Below are 20,511 nucleotides of genomic sequence, written 5' to 3'. Positions count from 1 at the left end.
AAACATCAATGATATGTTTTCAAATTCTCAAAAATCATTTCTTCTACTAGAAATGAAATATGAAAATATTGAGCTTTTTTTTTTTTAAATTTTTCAAAGCAATTTTTGAAACTGTTACAGAGAACTAATTCTTAAAAAAGTAATCAAATGGGGCTTTTTTACATACCTGACATTGGTGACTTCGAGTTTACGATACCGAAAGGCTGCCTAGTTGATAACTTGAAATTTTGAGTTTGATGAGGAGGAGCCAAAGATGGAGGGATAATTGGAAGAGGGAATGACGAATTGCATGAAGTGAAATCAAAAGGGATCTCTGAAACTCCATCTATGTTGCTTGAACAGAAGTAAGGAGAATTTAGGCTTGGGAAAGGCCTTTGGCTGAGCTCTCACAAGTGATCATCACATTGCAAAAGCTTCTCATAGTGCTTGTCAAGAGTTCCTGGAGGAAATTTCACTAAATGTATCCTGCCACAAAAGAATGTAGGGTTTTTCAACTAACTTTTTTTGTGTTTTCAAAAAACAACCCATTCGTTAGAAAGCAAAAACAAAAAGGGAAGAAGAAAAAGCAACTTCTGAAATGGAATTAATTTTCGTACTCCTCTTTGACGATTTGCACTTCTTTTTGTGACTTTATTCATGTTAACCTGTACTATTGTATTTTTTTAATGTAGAAAAGCTAATAAATGAAAGAGTTGAGTCAATTTCAAAAAAAGAAAGGGTTATTTCCTAAATTCATCTGAATAGAAATTTGAAACAAAGTACGATATAAAAATGAAGTGCAAAAATCACTACCATTTCCGACATTCCTAAAATTAATTATGCACTAAAATAAGAATGACATGGGACCATGAGTCTTCAAATATTCCATTTTTCTAGTTTTTGTAAACTCAAAAAACGAAAACAAAAATTGAGGAAACACTGTCAAACTAATAGGTGTCAAACCTGCAAATGCGAGCTTGGCCTTCAGTAAAGTCCGGTGCCTCGTGCCAAATAGTATGCTTCCGGGGCTGTGGGTTAGTCTCTCGAAAGAACAGAGGTGATTGCTTCAACTAAAGCAAATTTAGTAAAAAATTTCAGTTAAAAACACACAAAAAGAGAGGTGACCTTCAATTCTTTTTAAAGTATGGAGAAATTTCATTGAACTAGGGTATAATCACTAACCTGAATTTCCAATATTCCAGGCTCATCGTCGCGAACAATTGCTCTAATTGCTTCAATGTCAGACCATTGTATTTCAATCTTGCTCTTAAGAGAGCCCTCCAACACTTCCCACACAATTTTCCTCTTGGCATAGTAACACTTTGCTATCAAATCCCCTTCTTGCCTAGTTAACCTCTACAATTATTTCAACCAATTGAATGGAATTTTTGATATTTATCTTTGAGTATATAATCATCTCTTTACGGTGCATATTTTGGGGATCATTTTATTGAGGTCCTGTTGGTTTTCTTGTTTGTTTTTGTCTTTCTATCTTATGTTGAGTCTGAATCTAAATATAATTGAGTCCAAAGTGAAACTAAAAATAAACAAATAAGCCAACAAGACGTGCAAACCAACTAAGCCCTAAGAATAAGTTAAATGTTCCCGCCTTCAAGTTTAATAAAGCTTCACTTTTGCTCTTCTAGCTCTGAGTTGCACAATTTACGCCTTGCGTTGGAACATTGCATTCCTCAATGGAGAGACTAGCCAAGTGCTCTCAATGTTAGTTTGTACGAGGGCCAGATAGAGATAGTAAAATATTTTCTCCCGCCGTGTGTAATCTAACCTACATGTACATAAAAACTGAGGGGGGGGGGGGGGGGGGGGGGGGGGGGGGGGGAAGGGAGAATATGGATCGTGGGGAAGGAAAATACAAGTGTACAAAGGAGAAAAAACCGAAGCTATGGATTTTTGCTCCCTCAAACCCTCTTAAGTGCTCATGCAGAAAGCACGTGACTACTTTTTGTAGATTTTATTGACATAATCCATTAGAAAGCCCACATTGCAACTTGCTACAATAACCTACGCCTTTAGTAGTCAAAATCAAAGCTTGAGAAACTTAAAAACGGAACTTGGTTATGACTCGAAGAGTTCGCAATCGTAATTCAAATGGGTGCTAACTACTAACTATTACCTCCCAAGAACCAATCTTTAGTAGTAATGCAGGGAAGTTTGAGGCCTTCAATTTCTCACTGTCTGACATTGGTTGAGGCAAAAAATCATCCCTCTTTGTTTCTTGAACTAAAGCTTGATGTTTCTCATTTAAATAGCTTTTGCTCCTTGTTTGGGATAGTTTCATTTCTACCAAGTTGATGAAAGATGGTGTCTTGTTTAATGTCAAGCCAAGAGGACTTGATTCTTTAGAGGAGTCTAATTCCTGCAAATAAAGAAGAAAATAGTGAGAGAATGGAGGTGAGTAAAGCAAAAAAAAAAAAGCTCATCAGAACACATTAGTCAACGTAGCCACTGGCGAGGGTAGGAAGAGCCAAAATAGTGGGTCACATGACCATTCTAAGTTTAAAAATATATATCACTCTAAGTTTAAAAATATATATCACTTCGACTAACTATAATTTGTATTGAATATTGACAATTTTACCTGCGAATATTGAAAAACTACTTTAAGAATCCTATTAAAAAAAATTTGCCCTTTACTTATATTACAATTTGACCTACCGGAGTTGTGGAGTTATACTTGTATTTCTAGAGTACCATACTTCTAGCAACATGAGATATAGAAGAGAGGCTATGTGACACCCAAGTGGTATAATCCATTGACGCAGTTGTGGAGTTATACTTGTATTCCTAAAGTACCATACTTCTAGCAACGCGAGATATAGAAGAGAGGCTATGTGAGACCCAAGCAGTATAATCAATTGACACAGGTACATTGTCAAACCACGGCATGGTTTTAAATCGCGATATTGAGAACCCTAACGGATGTAAGTAAATAGCGGTATCAGAGGTCCGAAATTCCGCTACGTAACAGCCTTTCTTTTAAACCCTAAACCACTATATTTTTTCTCGACAAACCACGTTATTTTCCTATAATTTTCCTATATTCTGTGTCGTTATTTTGTTTCGGTGATCTATTATTTGTGTAGATCGAAATCATCTCGTACAAACCATTGTTAAGTTTCAATAAAGGAAAAAGCATTTGTGCATCAAGTCACATTGAGACAACTTTAGAAAAAACAAATACCTGATGATGATTGGATTGCGGGAAATTCAGCTTGGTTCTCTTAGAAACAGAGGTATGATGATCATCATCAGAAGCAAATAATCCACCCTCATTCGAACCAAGCCCCTGAACCGTAATGACAATCACCTAAAATAGAAGAACAATTCCTCTCAGTCACCTCAGTTTTCCTCTCTTCTGTATCTGATATTTGAGTGTTTTATAATGTGTTAACCTATATACTTACTTTTGTGTAAGCACGGCAGTATCTGCGGAGTTGAAAGAGAGAGAAGTGAGAAGGCCGGCCAATCAGATGAAAGGTTTTCTCTTCAAGGAAGTCTTTTGACTTTAAACTACCAATAATTCTAGGGACACACCCAAACACACACCCACCACTCACATGAGTGGTGGGTCCCACACACACATCATGTGTGTGTGGGACCCACCACTCATGTGAGTGGTGGGTGTGTGTTTGGGTGTGTGAATGGGTGTGTCCCTAGCACCACTCTTAAACTACTGACGACCACTCTTAAACTACTGACGACATATTCTGCCACGTGGATACCCATTTCGGGATTTTGAATTTTCCAATGACCTCGACTATGGCCTATGGGTACCGAAATGTAAGGGTACCGAAAATATACACCCGCTTGTGGGATTCACTTTTGGATCTCAACAAATAATTTAAATTGTTCATAAATTTTAAAATAATTTTATAGTGATGTTGCTAAAAAAGTGGGATTCACTTTTGGATCTCAACAAATAATTTAAATTGTTCATAAATTTTAAAATAATTTTATAGTGATGTTGCTAAAAATCAACTCCATTAATATGCGTAAGTGGTTGATTCAATCTTTCAAGTTTTCATTTAGAAGATCTTGAATTATGAATAAAAACTTGAAAGATTGAATCAACCACTTACGTATATCCTATAGAGTTGATTTGTTATAAGTCACTCAGAAATTTATTTTAAAATTAATGAACGATTCGGATTATTCGTGTGGGACCTAAAAGTAGACCTCACAAACCGTTGTGTACCAGTAGCATTTTCGTTTTCCAATGGCCCATATTAAATCAGTAATCAAATGGAATTCCGGTAAAACGGAGACCCAAAAGATTTTTGTAATGGTTTCCAAACGGAGAATTGCTAATCTCAGCTTTTTACTGGTCCTACCAATAAAAAGAGAAAATGTAAAACTTGAAGCACATCAATTAGCGCATATATGGCTAAAAAGGAAGCATCTCTTAAAATTATTTAGACAACAAATAAAGGGCTAAGAATGGACAACCCTTCGCTTCAGGCTCGGCTTTGTTTGGTTTGAGTTTGAGTGAGTTTTTTGGGGTAAAATAAGTAGAGAGATAGAGATATGAGAGTAATAATCAGAGAGAAGACTTATTGCGAACCATATGCAGAGGGAAGGGTTTGTTCTAGAACTAATTTTATCTGGGAAATAATTGAAATTATACTTTACTAATTGGTTATGAGACTTTTAATCAAGTCACTAAAAGCAAATCATATCAACAAGGGTACTTACCTTCTCATTGTTATCGTTTGAGATTACAAAAAAACTACATCCCACTAATTGGGATGTGTCCAGACCAAGTTTATGCACACCACGATTAATCACAGTGTCCACTTGCTATGTGGTCTTAATTAATGGACTAGACCTAAAAATATTGATAGCACCTCAGAGGTTTTTGACCATGAGACATTAGGAGATAGCAAAACCCCTAAGTCATAAGCTTTAACCACTAGGCTAACCCACCCGCAAGGTTGATCTCACTAATTGGTTATAAGTCTTTTAATCAAGTAATTTAAGTGGTAAGTGATATAACAAAATGATGTCTACATTTATTTGCTGCAGGTCCCCTATAGCTAGAAAATTACTAATGCATTGACAAACACCACTACTCATAAAACACCATCACACCAAGTACCATCTTTGACAAACACCACCAAATGTTTTTTGTGTACTACTTGGTGTTACTTGCTTACCACACTACTCAAATGAGGCCTTCCACCCTTTATATAGGTGTTCATTATTCTTCAACATTCTAGAATATTTTAGACTCATTCCCGTTAGAACACCCCACACAACTATAGTCTTCTTGAACGTTCTTGTAGAGACCCATAATTATTTTCTCAAATTTTAAATGTTTAATATGTGTTTGGATTATCGAAATATGGATAATGCAGAAGATATGAGTTGGATCAATGTGAGATGACTTGTAATTCGTGGGAGTTGACGTAACACGATAGGACTGAAAGGGTGTAAGTGTTATTTGTGCCATATAAGTCAAAAAAAAAAGGGCGCTGCTATTCGCAGCCCTCTATTTACTCCCATAGCCCGTTAAAAATTTTCAATTATACTCGACAGTTAGTTACCGAAATTGAGATATATTTTCAGCGTCTAATTACCGAAATATAATATTTTTTTCAATAGATGTTTACCGAAAATGCATGTTCGGCAGTTGTTTACCGAAAGTTAAACATATTTTCGACATGTAGTTACCGAAATATAATCTTGTTTTCAACAGCAATTTACCGAAATGTTATTTATGATTTTCAACAATCATTTACCAAAATTTAGTGGGCTACGGGAGTAAATAGAGGGCTGCGAATAGCGGCGCCCTTGAAAAAATGGGGCAGGAAATCACTTTCTTTTTTTCCTTTTTCTTGTCCGGCATCTCTCTCTCTCGGCTCTCACCTCTCTCACCTTCTCTCTTCGATTTCATCTTCTACGAGTGGGATTTTTGAAAAATCCCAAGTACTAAAGTTGTTCTTTGCGACGAGAGCTTTCTATCCATCCAAGAAAATTCACGATCGGAGCACTTCGAAGTTTCCTCAATGTTCGGGCTTGCTTCTAACCCGCGAGGTAGGGATCTCCTACCTTCTTTACATGTTTAAGTGTTGGTTAGATGTACTGGAATCAAGTTTGATCATCTATTTGAGTCTTGAACAAATCTGGTATATGCTGAAAATTTCGTGGGTTCTGCTGATCTGTCTTTTTGGAGCCTTTTTGCTAGGAATCAATTTTTGGTGTCTTCATAACTGTTAAAGTACGTTTCAATACGAAGATTTCGGTACCAAGATCATGCAAAACCGATAATCACACAATTAGTTATGGATTTTTGAATATCGGCTGTTTCCTGGATACGCGAATCTGTGCGTGGCTGTCTTCTTTTAGCTTTCTGGGCGTGATGAACATTTTGGGTAGCTTTGGGTCTTTTACAGGAGGTGCATATTTAAGTTAAGAAGAGATTGGCGTTGGAATCAATTAATTTGGTTAAGTATACAATTTTTGGTGAATTTCTAAAGCTGGGTTGGTTGATAGGTGCGAAAATGGTCGCGAAACTGTTTTTCTTTTGATTGTTGGGTTAATCTCCTTTTGTTTCTGAACCTGGGATTTTTACTGAGTGTAGGGCTTGTCGTGGTGCAACTTTTGGCTTTGGTTTCACTATTTTTGAGTTTAAGATGAGTGAGTTATGATTTTTCAATCAATTTTACTTATTTTCGCGTAGAATCTGACAGCACCGGCGGACTTTGGTAAAATAGCCATAACTTCTAGCTCGGGACTCGAAATGATGCACCGTTTGTTTTGTTAGAAACTAGACATATAAAGCTTTCCAACGATACATCCCATGCATCATGGGTATGTCCGAGCGATAACAGATTTGCACACAAAACTGACCCAAATTCTGCTTTGCACCAGTTTCACTGCTACGCTGAGCTATAATCGCAAAGCCATAGTAAGGTTATCCGAACTCCGTTTTTGATGTATGACCTATGGATCAAAGAAAAAGAAGTATACTTTTCAATGGTTTAAGTGTCGTCCTTGAATTAGCGTTGTTTAATTGGATATAGTCTAATGTAAAGGATTAACTTTGCCAATTTGACATGTGGGGATACAATGGATTGAATTGAACTTAAACACTTTTAGGGCATTGTATTGAGCATAAATAGAATCATTGAGTATTGTCTAAACATGTTTCCATTTGATTGAATGTTCTAGGAAGTTCGAGTCGTCACGTGGATCGAGGTGAGTGATTTAATACTTAAACACATGGTTTTGAACTTGTTTTCCTTATCGAGCTTATTTGAACATGTTTTATAAATTATGTACTCCATGGATAACAATGAAAGGTGGACTTATTTGTGAAATATTTGCGAATCTATTTAATGGCATTCCCAACGTCCGGTCTTGCTAGGGGACAGCTTAATGGCTAGCAAGGGTGTTTGAGGTTGGTATGTGTTTTGGGATAATGCGTAGACGTCTGGCTTATCCACTACTGGGGACACCCGGTAGCTTTGAATTTTGAATAGCGGAATGTGCATTATATTTGGCTTATAGTTTTGAGTTCTTTGTTTTGAAATATTATCAAATTATTTTGCATTGTCCATGGAAGGCATGTGAGTTAAGTATTAATCATTCACACGAGCTTTGGCTTAAGTATTTTCTTTTCCACCTTTCAGGAAGCGACGCGTAGTGTGGCAGAGTGTTTACTTTAGTTTGTAAATTTGTAGGTAAGCTCAGCTCTGAGAGGTTTATCCTTTTGGTTTGTAAACCTATGTAAGACTTTGGTTTGTTATCAATAAAAGTTAACTTTTGCTTTCGCTGTTATGTTTAGCCCCTTTTGATCATCGCTTGCTTAGATGATATTTGATTTGTGATTTGGCCTTAGTGAGAAATCACTGGCATTTGTCATGATTAAGACCTCAAGGGGCGGGTCAGGGTCGTGACAGTTCTGAAATATTTTAGCATCTTCAAGGCACTTGTCATATTCTGGATTGTTCCAAGACATTCAAGATACTTCTAGAATCTTCTAAAACTCTATAATATTCTTGAAAGTGTAGACTCTCAACACCAATGTGGGTTATGATTGCAAACCCTTCCAATCTTAAGCGAGTTCCGCTATTAAGTTCCTCAAGTTTTGATTTTGACCATTTAGGCCTCAAGTTATTGTAGCATGTTGCATTGTCGTCTTTCTATTGGATTCCGTCAACATAATCCACAAAATTAGTACTCACATGTTTTCCCCATAAGCACTTAAGAGGCTACAAGGGAGGAAGCACTTTTTTTTCCCCTTCAATCCATGGCTTCGGTTTCTCTATTGGGTTCTTCTTCTTCATATTTCTATTTTCTTTACTCATGATCCCTGTCTCCATCCCCTCCTTCTGAAAGTGTACAAGCAGGTTAGGTCCCATATTGTGAGGAAAAAAAAAAAAAATTTTATCCTCTCTAGCCTTCGTAAGAACTCACAGTGAGAGCACATGGCTATTTTCCATCGATGGAACGTTGACGTTGCAACATGCTATACAATGAAAGGTGTAAATTGTGCTACTCATAGCTAGAATTAAGGGAAAAGTTGTAGTTTTATTAAACTCGAGGGACGAAAAATGTAATATATCCGTAGGGTCGGCCTAGTTATAAAAAAAATATCAACTGTTTAGTATTTTTTTTGGACGAGTATATTCGCAGCTTCGTATTTTCTTCCTTAGTCCATTACATTTCGGTAAATAGTTTTTGAAAATTATACATAACATTTCAGTAAATAGCTGTTGAAAATAAGATTATATTTCGGTACCTACATGTCGAAAATATGTTACCGAACATACATTTTCGGTAAATAACTGTTGAAAAAAATATTATATTTCGATAATTATATGTTGAAAATATACAGTATCTCAATATCGATAACATTTCGATAACTAACTGTCGACTATAATTGAAAATTTTTAACGGGCTAAAGGAGAAAATACGGGATTGCGAATAGTCGCTCCCAATTTTTTTCTCTCTTTAAATTTTTCTTAACAAATATTTTGACGAAAGATTGATTTTCCATCTACACCCACATGCAACACCAAATCCCATCACACAAGATTTGATTTTCCCCGTTTTTCCTATCTGGGAAAATCCGTAGGTTTCTGTTCATCAGGTAGTAGCCAATTGTTTGTTTTAGGTTTTCGTTTTTTTTTTGGTGTGTCTTTTTAGATTTTCCATGGTGTGCGAATTCAAGGGTTGATATCGTGTTTGTTTTTTTTAGAGAGAGAATGTCGTTTATGGACACTAGAGAGCTGGAGAGGCAGCTGGAGGAAGCTGGGAACAAGCTGCTTCAACTCCCGCCTTCGGTTGATGAAATCCTTTCGCTTCTTGATGTAAGCCCTGATTTTCCATGGTTTTTTTTTTTTTTTTTTCTGACTAGTCCTTTTGTTTTTTTCTGAGTAATTCATGTGCGCTGAATTCTGGGGTTTTATTGTTTACTTTTTTGGTTTTACTCATAACTGAGTGTCGTGGCTAGCATGTGCGAAAATCGACCAATCTCAGGACTTGGTGAGGTTCGACTTTGTGATCTCTTGTAGGGCAATCTCTTGGCCAGTTTGGTTTGATTTGGCAGGGTGCTTGTGTTGGATTATAGGTTGTGTTTGTTTGTCCTCTTGAAGTCCCTATGATATACTTATTACCACTTGAGGGAGCATGTTAATAGTAAAACATACCAAGATAAAATAGATGAGAAGTGATAACCATATGTTGCTTTGTTGATCAGAATGACTCTTAATCGATGAGAAGTGATAACCATATGTTGCTTTGTTGATCAGAATGACTCTTATATGCAATTGTGTATGCTTTTTTGGTTGGTCGGAAAGACTCTTATTTGTTATAACGCTGGTGTATAACTCATGGAAAATGTCGACTTTGCCGCCCCCTTTCCCCTATTGATGGAAAGTTTTAGATTATGCAATTATTTGCTTTCATTTCTCCTTGTCATTCTTGTGAATAAGTAGAAAATTATATATTTCTTTTCGTCAGTATATTTGGACATTATTCATGGTTTCTGGATCCCATTCAACTTGGGTTGTATCTTGCAGCTTCCTAATTGTGCATTGTACTTTTGTTATTTTCTTTTGGTTATTGGCATTATATTTTTCATCTTTCTGACTTGGACAATGGTATGATGCTACCAATTTTATCTTGAATGGGTATTCAAGATTCATATTCTTCTCTAATTCTTATTCAGTCTTGTGTTTTTATATTTTCGTAATGCTAATTTTGTTTGCATTTTCTGTATCTTTTATTTGATAGAATTTTTTTTTTCATTCAATGAATTTATAGTGCATACGTATAGATAGACACATCTAGTTTGTAAAATTTGTGTGTCCTCAGTTGTGGAAAATTTGTTTCCACGTGTCGGTTCGTGTTCCGTGTCTGTAAGAAGTGTAATTTCTTTGGCAAAGAGAGAATTGGAGATCGAATGGAGTGTGGAAGAGTGGACGCGGGGCAGAGAAAAGAGAAAAAAACAAAGAGTGAAAGAAATTGAAGGCGACAAAAATTCAAAGTGTGAAATTTGCACCAAACAAAACAGCACCTTGTAGCATTATCACCACCCTAAAAAACACAACATAATTTGTTAAATTACCCTGAGACTGTTCGTGTTGAGCTCTGGGACTATAAGATCCCAGCTTTTGTTCTATTATCATTTTTAGTGGAATTTTTTTTTCTTGACTTACAAAATTGCATAATGATTTGTTTGCTTCTTTTTCTTAATTTGCTTGTTCATGCTTTTGAACCACCTTCTTTTGTTATGCTAATAAGGAAGTTGAGAACTACCTCTCGAGGGTGGAGCAGTCGCCTTCCAAATCAATGCAAACTGCGCTTTCTCCATCTAGAAAGGCATTGGTTGCAGATGAACTTCTGAGGCATCAAGATGCAGATGTGAAAGTTGCAGTTGCTTCCTGCATCAGTGAGATAACAAGAATTACTGCACCAGATGCGCCATATGATGATGATCAGATGAAGGTTCTGGATTTAGTTATTTGTGTTATTGTATGATAATTTTTTCTTTTAATTGTCCTTATCAATTTTCATATTATGGATTCACAGGATATCTTCCAGTTGATTGTGTCATCCTTTGAAAATTTATCTGACAAGTCCAGTAGATCATATGACAGGAGGACCTTGATACTTGAAACTGTTGCCACGATCAGATCATATGTGGTCATGTTGGATCTAGAATGCGATGGTCTTATTGTTGAGATGTTCCAGCACTTTCTGAAAGCTATAAGGTAGGATGTAATATTATGCTGTTCCACAAGTTCTTTGCTTATACTTTGTTAGAAAAACCAAGCTTCGGTGACATTACTTTCGGACTGTAATATTGATTCTATGTTAAATGAATTTGGTAGTAAAGTGGAACACTGAATTTTTGTTCTGGCACAATATTCTCATGAAAAACAATGCTGGAATCGGGTACTAGAGGATTAACGTAGTGTCTAATTTGACTGATCTGTTTCTTTTGTATCTTGTACTTCATGGCTCATGTAGGATACGTTGCAATTGATTGTTTTTTATCTCTTCAGGTTATGCTTTATCCTTTGCAAGCTCTGTGATGGGCCGCATACTTGCGTGCTTTAACAGAGGATGGTGTTATCCCTAGCTAGTGTAACTTTTGTTTGGATCTTGTCACAATATCACAATATGTCTAGAAACAAGAAGCAATATTTTTCTATGAAACTGACATTTTGTTGTATCAATAATATAGGAGGTGGTGAATATTTTTTTTTCCTTTTTTTGAGCATTAGTTGACTAGAATGACGTAAAACATTAACGAAAATCTTCAAGGTTTCAGTTTGTCAATAAAGCTTGTATCTGAAACTCCGATAAGTGAATGCATGCATCCACAAGTACAAGATTTTAGTTGTCTCAAAAATTTCCCGTTTTGAGGTATGTATATCTACTGTTATACTCTTTGGGGAGCCTTGTTACATGGACTAGTGTGTGGGTATTGGGTGCGCGTGTATATCTAGGGATCAAATTGGTCAAATGTAGAAACAAAATATACTGCCATGGGGATTCAAATTTTGATGTAGGCATGGGGATATGCTCAATTTAGAAATAATTATTTTATCCATACAGAGATATTGAAAGTTCGCCGAGAAATTTTTTTGGTATGAATTTTGTTGGACCAAAACCATGAGTAAGACAATTAAGGCTCCAAAGTCCCAAGTTTAAACTCTTTAACAAATTGTCACCCCATGAGCCTTGTTCAGCTTCCCTTACTGGACTCGAGTTCGAAAACTCGTTAATTGCGATACTTGATGCCTGCCAGAAATGTCCAAGCCGCGAAAACAAACAATAAATATGTGCTATAAGTGTAACAGCCCATAATAGCCCTCAGGTGACAAATGCATAGAAACAGGGTGCCCGGCATTGAAATGCCTTGTCTGGAACATAATTCCCACTCTCATCCATGTTGACATGGTGCTTTGCCCAACATGTACCATGTGAGTTGTAACATAGTTGGGGAGCTAACCTTGTACTCGCCCCTTTCGTTCCCAATATTTGCTAATGTTTAACGTTTGGGTTCTTGAGAAAAAAGGCACTCTATGTGTTGTAATTTGATTAATTGTTAAGCTCAGAGACCATAGTTGATCCTTATTTTGGATGAAATATCTTTAGATAGCTAGTCAGTTAGTACTTTGTTTCCATTATACGATCATCGTCTTCACTATGGTGGACTTTTGTTCAGATTCATTCATTGGCTTTTTGTCATTGGCCTTTTGGCTTTTGTGACGCCTATGATTTCCTTCATGATGTAATTGGTGGATGATGTATTTTTTGCATTGGGAATTGGAAAATATGGCAGATGATGTATTTTTTGCATTGGGAATGGGCGATATTTTTTTTGTGGGTCTCTCTACCATATAATTAGCATAGAAGGAAAACAAAGGGTGTAAACGTATAATTCTATGAAGTTGGATGCTGTATTTTCTGAAAAGGGGTAAGGTATGGTGTTCAATGAATAATGCAGCTAACCTTGGGTCCAAAATATACTCTTTTATGCATTAGTTCTTGAATTGATTGTTCAGATATATTGATTTTTTTCGGGATGTGCCACCTAATTTGAATCACATAATCTTTCTCAATTCACAACCAAATCCTTGTGTGTGTTATCAAGTGTATATCAGGCTGTAGTGTTAGGTAATCAGTTTTTTTGAAGAATTTTATTTTTCTATGGTTGAAGATGCACCTTTATAGGTTGTGTAATAGTTGGTAGTCTTTTTTCAATTTTTTTTTGTAGTATTATTTTGCATTCATGTACTTCTCTTTGGGTAAAAAAATTTCCTTAAGCAGATAAAACTTTACTAGTAATGTTAGCATATAAACTTTTACTAATAAGACCACTTTGCCAAGGTACAGCAATTTGAAAGTGCAAGTGCTATGAAATTGTACATGTTTCTGTTTTCAGCAGCTTATATTTCCTTTGTTGAACATCCAGGGATGATCATCCTGACAATGTCTTTTCCTCCATGGAGACAATTATGACTCTTGTATTGGAGGAAAGCGGAGGGAGTTTTTTGGAGCTAATCTCTCCCATCCTAGCTAGCTTGAAAAGCGAAAATCAGGTCAAATGTTATTTGATGGATTCTTCTATCTCTGTTGTTTGTTTTTGAATGTTTCTGAGAAGGGATTTATTATCTCAGGGGGTTCCTGCAATTGCTCGGAAACTGGCGGAGAGAGTAGTTGAAAACTCCACAATAAAGCTCAAACCATGCCTTATACAAGCTATGAAGTCCTTCCACCTTTCATTAGATGATTACAACAAAGTAACTACTTCTATATGCAATGGAACAACTGACGCTGATCGACATAATGATCGTAATACTTGTGGAGAACAGTTGGTATGCTATCTTACATCTCGACATAACATTCTTCTGTACATGGTTGACTCTAAGTTCTAAGAAGTGGAAGAGTGCGCTGTTGTTTGAATAACCTGCCAAGGTAAGAGTAATAAACTTTAGATGGGTTTCAGGGTAATGTCTAAATTGGACATTCTTTCGAATGTCATTATGATAATCTCTATCGTTAGTGTTTCTACAAATTTCTGCTATTTATTACCCAATTACAGCCTTGTTCAATTACATGTAAATAATACCCATAAATAAATGACAATTGACATAAAGGGTTACCCAAATGAATCCAATGAGGTTTTCATTTAAGCATTAGGAGGTTTTCAATTTTCCATGGAGCTGATGGGTCCTGTTAACTACGCTGGCAAAAAGTAAAGACTAAAGAGCATTTTGAGGACATAGAGTGACTGGTTCAACTATTTCATTAAAGGTAGTAGAGAGGAGAGGATGGATATCCTGGTCACCTAAAACACTTGAACTGGTGAACAAGACAAAGTTAAACCTTGCCTGGGAGAACTGAATTTTATTTGAGGCTTAAAAAGCGAGGTTGAATTGAGCTATCACTGAGCTTTCTTGGCCTTCAATTTGCGTTTCCATTTATGTTTGGACCAAAGGTGTAAATCCCGTACTAGCTAGTGTACCCTTTTCTCTACTGGGACGGTTTGTATTGGGACCGCTGTGTATCTCAGAACCATTTCAGATTTACTGATATGAATACTTCCTATGTCTTCATTATGTTTATGAATAACCGCAAAACTTGAATTAGAGAAATGAAACAAGTTCTAACACTTCAATGTAGCTCTACACTGGTTCTAAGAGCAAGTTAACATAATTCATATATATTTTAGAATAATAAACCATCAGATACACATACATTGACTAGTTTATACCAAAGCAAGTTCTATGATAGTTTTTCAGAATCATAAGCTATTGATTATACTGAGGTTAGGGCAAGACAAATGTTTTGAGAAAAAAAATACCCAAGTAAATATGGACTCCATTTTTTTTGAATTACCTTAAGCTGATTCCTTGATCCGTTATATTTTGCATTGTTGAACAGGTTTCGTACACGGAAGGTGATGAAGAAGTACTAAATCTTACACTGGAAAAATGGGAGTTTGTCGGAGATGACTCTATGTCAGATACGGTAGGTTATTGGACGACTCACATTTTAGTTCTCGATATTTATGTTCGTGCTAATGGCAGTAAATATATTTTTGGCAGGAAGAAGCAGCTGAATGCCAAAGTCCTGATCCTTCCCATGAAATGTACGTGTTGTTTCCATTGATTTTTGCCCCAACTAGTTGCAAAATTCCAGAACAAAGGATATATGAAGTCAGATAGTTCGATGAATACGTATAGTAACCAATCTAGATGCTACTTCTGCTCTTTTCCTTTTCCTTTTTTTCTGTTGATAATGTCCTTTGTGCATGTTTTGTGGTGATTCTGTTAATGTGTTACTGCACATCTTTTATATAGCCCTGGACTTCTCTGGCTTGTGTGTGCTTCTTTCTTTCCACTAGGCAGAAAAAAGAAGAGAGCAAAAACGAACTCCGAACCATGTCATTTCTTGGTGTATTGTTTGTGTTGATTCCTGAGATATAATCATGATTCAAACTGAATTTAAAAATTGTTTCCAGAGGTGGAGATGCTTCCTCTAGCAAATCAGAAGGAGCAGATGCAAGATCTGATTGTAAATCCAGAGTTCATGCCAAATTTTCGGATAACATGTTTGGTGATAAAATTAAGGATGCTAGGGATGGTAAATTTGAGGATCTTTCTAAAAAAGCTCGTCTTAAATCTAATGTTGATGGCTCCACAGGAGATGGGAAATCAAAAGATAATGGTGGCACACCAAAGACCGGCTCGAAGCCAAAGTCGGGAAATCCCGAGGAGAATGGCCGTGATAATAAGCAAGAGGATGAAGAGGAGAATGATGAGGGTGGGGAAGAGGCTGGTTTAGTGGAGGGCCAAGAGGGATTCGGCAATGTGAATGTAGGGCCGACTGTCGAGCCCCTTGTTCCAAATTTGGCGTCTTATAGCTTGTGGGAGGAGACAGAGGAGACGAATGAGCGTGATTCGGCTCCTTGGACATCTGAGAGAGAGACACTTTGTGGTCCTCGTAGGTGGAGAGAGGGCGACTATGTGGTGTCGTGCGTTCCTGATGGGAGCGTCATCGTGACATCGGAAATGAAGGAGAAAATAAAGTTGTCCCCTGGTGCTTTGTTTGCCGAGGTTCAGGAGGAGCATCGACCTTTATTGTCCGACATCTTTTTTCAGTGGCCCAGTACCTTTGTTCGGCTTGGCAATGTGAGTGCAATATGTAGAAAGTTTGCTCTAGATTCCTTGGTATCTTTTGTGGAGGTGTTGGAGAATGTGAGTTTACCCAAGGCTACGCCCCAAGATTTCGAATCTGTGTATGATTGTCTTGAGACATTGGTACGTTATCGATTAGAGGTTGATTGGCTCCGTAAGAGGATAGATCAGATGGCTTCACTTCTTGAGCTCTCGGTTGTGCGGCACCAGTTGGAGAAGGTAAGCAAGGAGTTGGAGGAGATTGAAGTGGTGGCGATGCGGTTGAAAGACAAGAAGAAAGGGCTTGAAGGACGGGTAGCCGAACTTGAGAGTGTCGGCTCGGGAAGGTTTGACGTGTCTAGTCACGCGGGTCAAGGTTTGAGGCGGTGAAGGAGTATTTTGCTCTCAGGGGGTTCACCACCCCCCACCCCCCCCCCGCCTCCCCCCTTTTTTATTTTTATTTTTTATGCTCAACTCTTTTGTATTATTTTGAATCGTCATATGAGCACTAGTAGGGGTAGTATTGGGAAACTTAGCGAAAGATCGGAGGAAGAGCGTTTTGGTAGTTTGCCTTCTTTTCGTACTTCCATCCTTTTTTGGAAACAGACTTTTGGTAATGAATGCACGGAGTTTTCTTGTCTTGCAACTTCTTGTTTGTGTTTGCCGTTTTGCCCTTATTGATCTCTTTTGCAAATTGCGTGAGAAAATCCTCCCTGTTCCTTTTGGCAGAATCGCGTGAATTTTGGAGCATGAAAGAGAAGGGGAGTATTTTCCAGATTTCTCCCCCTTGTTTTTTGTTTGGAGGTACAAGAACATTGAGGCTTGAAGGAGGAAGAGTATTGTATGGCAGTGGGAGAGGCGAAAGTATTGGTAGACAATATCTCTATGGGCGATCAAAAGTGAGGAGATGCTTGCTTTTATTACAATTTCAACAAACGGAGATGATCATGTGGTGCTTTGGCTGTCAACCAATGCTAAGCATATTGGTTGCCCAAGTCCAAGATGGGGTGGTCGACAAGCCCCCGATTAGGTTAGGCTTGCAATTCTCATGTTGCAGTGGCTGAGAATATTGGTAGACAATATCTCTATGAGCGATCATGAGCAAGGCGAAGCTTGTTAGAAAAAAATATAAATTTATTACGGTGATCAAGCATAGAATGAGCTTGTGCCTGGCGGCGATTACTGTGTAAAAAGCTTGTGTTGAGAGGCTAAGTCTTTTTGGAGAGGATAGGTCGCCTACAAGGTAGTAAGATTTAAGCTTCAGGCAAAAACTCAAACCTTGTATATGGCTTATACTCCATAACAGCCTTCCAACAAATCATCTCCGGGCCAGGAGAGGTATTGCAACTTCGGATTTATGTCCAAGATGCAACACCTGCTCAAAAAACATTAAACATCTGTTTATGGAATGTAACAAAGCCAAAGAGCTTTGGAGTAACATTCCCTTGAGCCACTTAATGAGAGGGGACTTGGATACTCCTAACCACGTCTGGATATCCCTTAACTTGCGAAGCAACAGAGAGTTAGGGAATGGAAATAATAAACCCTGGCACATATTGTTTATCACCACTTTTATGACAAATTTGGAAGGATAGGAATAAGAAAAGTTTTAAGAATATTGAGATGCCAAGCCCAGTCAGTGCCAGGAATATTATTTCTTATTCTCAGGAAATTGTTGAAGCTTTCAAGTCCCCCCTCATTATGGGTTCTCATCAGGCACGACAAGTATACAGGTACAGCAAGAGGTATACAAACGCCGCATACAACACCCTTTTGGACCCGTCTTGGGTTATAAAAAGATGATCGGAGCCGCTCATTTTTTGCAAAATAATTTGTTTAGGGTCCTTGTAAAAAATCAGCTCTATTTGATATTAGTAAAGGCGTTTAAAAAAGGTCATTTTTTGCTTTAGAATTTAGCCTAAATCTGAAGGAAAAAATGATTTTTTGTAAACGTCTTTATGGATATCGGATGGAGCTGATTTTTTTACAAAGATACTAAATAAATTATTTTGAACAAAATGAGTGGGTCTGATCATCTTTGCGGGACCCAAGACAGACCCAAAAGTGTATTGTACACACTGTCTGTACAAACACTGTTGTACCTGTAGCAGCCTACCATCAGGCATGCCTAATCTGTTGGTCTAATCCAACTGTAGGTAATATCAAACTTAACACGGATGGCTGTTGGTACGAAACTAATGGGAGAGGAGGCTTTGGAGGATTGTTCAGAGATCATAAGGGAGGTATTATGGGATTTTACGGCATGAGAACTTTTTTCTCAAGTTTGGAAGCGAAGATCTAGAGCATCTACAAGGGACTGGAAATCATCTTGGAAAGGAAGCTCACCAACGTGACAATCGAATCGAACTCCCCTACAGCAGTCAATTTGATCATGGAAGGCAACCCAAGCCATCATCCGCAAAGTGTTTTGATAAATGAAGCCCACTACATCATGGCTAGGACCAACACTTTGATTGGACAGACCTATCGTTCGGCCAACTAATGTGCAGATCATCTTGCCAGAATGGGAATTGAACAAACATATGAGCTTGTGTTTATTGTGGACATGCCCATTGCTATGAGAGAATTCGTTCCAAGGGATAGCTTGAATATCAGGCAAGTGCTAGACTGATACTAGGTTTAGCTTTAATCTGTAAGACTAAAGATTATGTGTGTAACCCTTATATGGTACTTTTTTTCGTAATCCTTAATTTCGTAATCCTTAATGAATTTCCGTTTGATCGAGGAAAAAAAAATATTATCATAGAGACGCACGTCTATCAACGTGTTAATTTCGTGTTTGGTAAGTGCCAAATTTAGTACGTTGGAGTTCACGGTTCTATGATATCCATATCCCACCCAATGATTGCAAACTTATGCACTTTTGAGCTGCAAAACTACCTGTAAGAGCAGAAGTGAGAGACTACCAATTAGAGCAGTCCAATAAACTTTTGGCCTTTATACAGGCTTAAAATGTATCTCTCTCTCTCAATTTTCCTATTGCAAACTTATTTTTGCACTTTTTTTTTTGATCCGCATTATTTTTGCACTTTTGAGATGCAAAACTACTTATTTGAGCAGAAGTGAAAGCTTATCCAAAATAGCAGTGGAAGGGCTCTGATTTACCGTGCAATTACGCAACCAAAGTTTGCAATTGGTTGAATTAATTTTAGATTACCAAAAAAATAACTACTTAAATGGTTTAAGACTTTTAGTAGTTGAGCTGTTTTTCTGATATATCTTGTTCAGTTGATAATATTACTGAAATAATTCGCGTAATCTTTCTTGTGATATAGGTGATCTTGGGTTGGATTTTATTGATTTTGAGTTTAAAGCTTTCTTATTTAGCTGAAAATGACATTTAGTTAATCTTTGGCGTATTCATCCCCATCTATAAAAAAAGGTAAGACTTTTAAATTAGGAGAGAGATTTTAGCACCTACCTAAATTATTAACTGCACTCCCCTTGGGCGTGCGAAAATCAACTCATATTGATTTTCGCACCCCCCCAAACGTTAACAATCTATATTGACTTTCGCACACTTATTGAGAGTGCAGTTAACAATTTGAGGAGTGCGAAATTCATTTCAATTATAGTAAGGGCACATGGATAATTCAGAAACTACAAATTTGGATTGTCGTTGAAGTAAAAATATAGTTGTTGTAATATCTTTAAAAACATAAGTCCCGGCCCGTATTGTATGATATACATTTCAAAACTAACATTTAAAACAAATACGGGGTATTGACGGAGGGGCTAGCCGATGTGGAGGCCTAGGATGGAAAGACCATGTTCGTTTTGGATTTGCGATTCTCTCTCTGCGTACGGTTTTAATAAATTTTCTCTCAATTATTACTCTAATTTCTCTATGTATCTCTTTCCACTCATTATCCAAAATCTCAAAACCAAAATCCCAAAACGAACATGATCAACTCGGAAAAAAGTATGAAAATGTGGATCAAACTAATTAATAATATAAAAATGACATTATAGACAAAAATATCAGCTGTTAGTATTTTTTTCCCCCTTCAATATACTATTTTTGTTTTTGTCATAATTTTTACTACTTTTTAAACTCCTCTTCTCAAGACAAATGGTTAATTCAAAAAACATAATGTGAATCAATTAAAAATAAAATAAAATAACCCAAACAAAAACACCAAAACAAAATTTTTGAAAAAAAGGAATACCAATAAACATAAGGGGCTAATCAAATTAAAAAGAAAAAACATCAGGGGTAAACATGTAATTGCCCCCACAGAATCCAACTGGCATCCACACCACTTTTTCTACTCCCAGCCCCGAATCCATCCACGTGGATCCCCCCACGACCCAACACCTCGGAATCCAATTGGCGGACTCCAAATCCCAA

The 20,511-nt window shown here is 37.1% G+C and overlaps 3 protein-coding genes and 1 long non-coding RNA gene across 5 annotated transcripts in view; 2 read left to right on the top strand and 2 right to left on the bottom strand.

The window, feature by feature from the left end:
- Positions 1–16,785, top strand: part of LOC131317866 (uncharacterized) — a 27,430-nt gene extending 10,645 nt beyond the window's left edge. The window contains exons 2-5 of one of the 2 annotated variants that reach the window (XM_058347543.1): positions 14,164–14,274; positions 14,905–14,991; positions 15,069–15,112; positions 15,485–16,785. In XM_058347543.1, the coding sequence (XP_058203526.1) occupies positions 14,980–14,991; positions 15,069–15,112; positions 15,485–16,529 (1,101 nt within the window). In that variant the 5' untranslated portion in view covers positions 14,164–14,274; positions 14,905–14,979 and the 3' untranslated portion in view covers positions 16,530–16,785. Of the gene's footprint in view, positions 1–13,695; positions 13,836–14,163; positions 14,275–14,904; positions 14,992–15,068; positions 15,113–15,484 lie in introns of those variants that run through there. The other variant, XM_058347544.1, reaches the window with a different exon arrangement.
- Positions 206–4,700, bottom strand: LOC131317563 (uncharacterized). Its single transcript, XM_058347101.1, has 7 exons — positions 4,693–4,700; positions 4,186–4,327; positions 3,182–3,307; positions 2,114–2,356; positions 1,162–1,335; positions 943–1,049; positions 206–465 (listed from the first exon to the last, which is right to left on the bottom strand). Exons 1-7 carry the CDS (start codon positions 4,698–4,700, stop codon positions 387–389), a joined length of 879 nt encoding a protein of 292 aa, XP_058203084.1. The 3' UTR covers positions 206–386.
- LOC131317864 (sister chromatid cohesion protein PDS5 homolog C-like) overlaps positions 8,966–20,511 on the top strand; it is a 27,350-nt gene continuing 15,804 nt past the window's right edge. The window contains exons 1-4 of the mRNA XM_058347541.1: positions 8,966–9,094; positions 9,203–9,314; positions 10,750–10,953; positions 11,038–11,219. Coding sequence (XP_058203524.1) covers positions 9,210–9,314; positions 10,750–10,953; positions 11,038–11,219 — 491 coding nt within the window. The 5' untranslated portion in view covers positions 8,966–9,094; positions 9,203–9,209. The remainder of the gene's footprint in view (positions 9,095–9,202; positions 9,315–10,749; positions 10,954–11,037; positions 11,220–20,511) is intronic.
- LOC131317867 (uncharacterized) overlaps positions 12,013–20,511 on the bottom strand; it is a 13,810-nt gene continuing 5,311 nt past the window's right edge. The window contains exon 2 of the long non-coding RNA XR_009197437.1: positions 12,013–13,051. This is a non-coding gene — a long non-coding RNA (uncharacterized LOC131317867). The remainder of the gene's footprint in view (positions 13,052–20,511) is intronic.

This window comes from Rhododendron vialii, chromosome 2a (genome assembly GCF_030253575.1).
Source record: "Rhododendron vialii isolate Sample 1 chromosome 2a, ASM3025357v1".
Lineage (NCBI taxonomy): Eukaryota > Viridiplantae > Streptophyta > Magnoliopsida > Ericales > Ericaceae > Rhododendron > Rhododendron vialii.
Note: the sequence above shows the minus strand (reverse complement) of the source record. Positions and strands in the feature narration are given on the sequence as shown.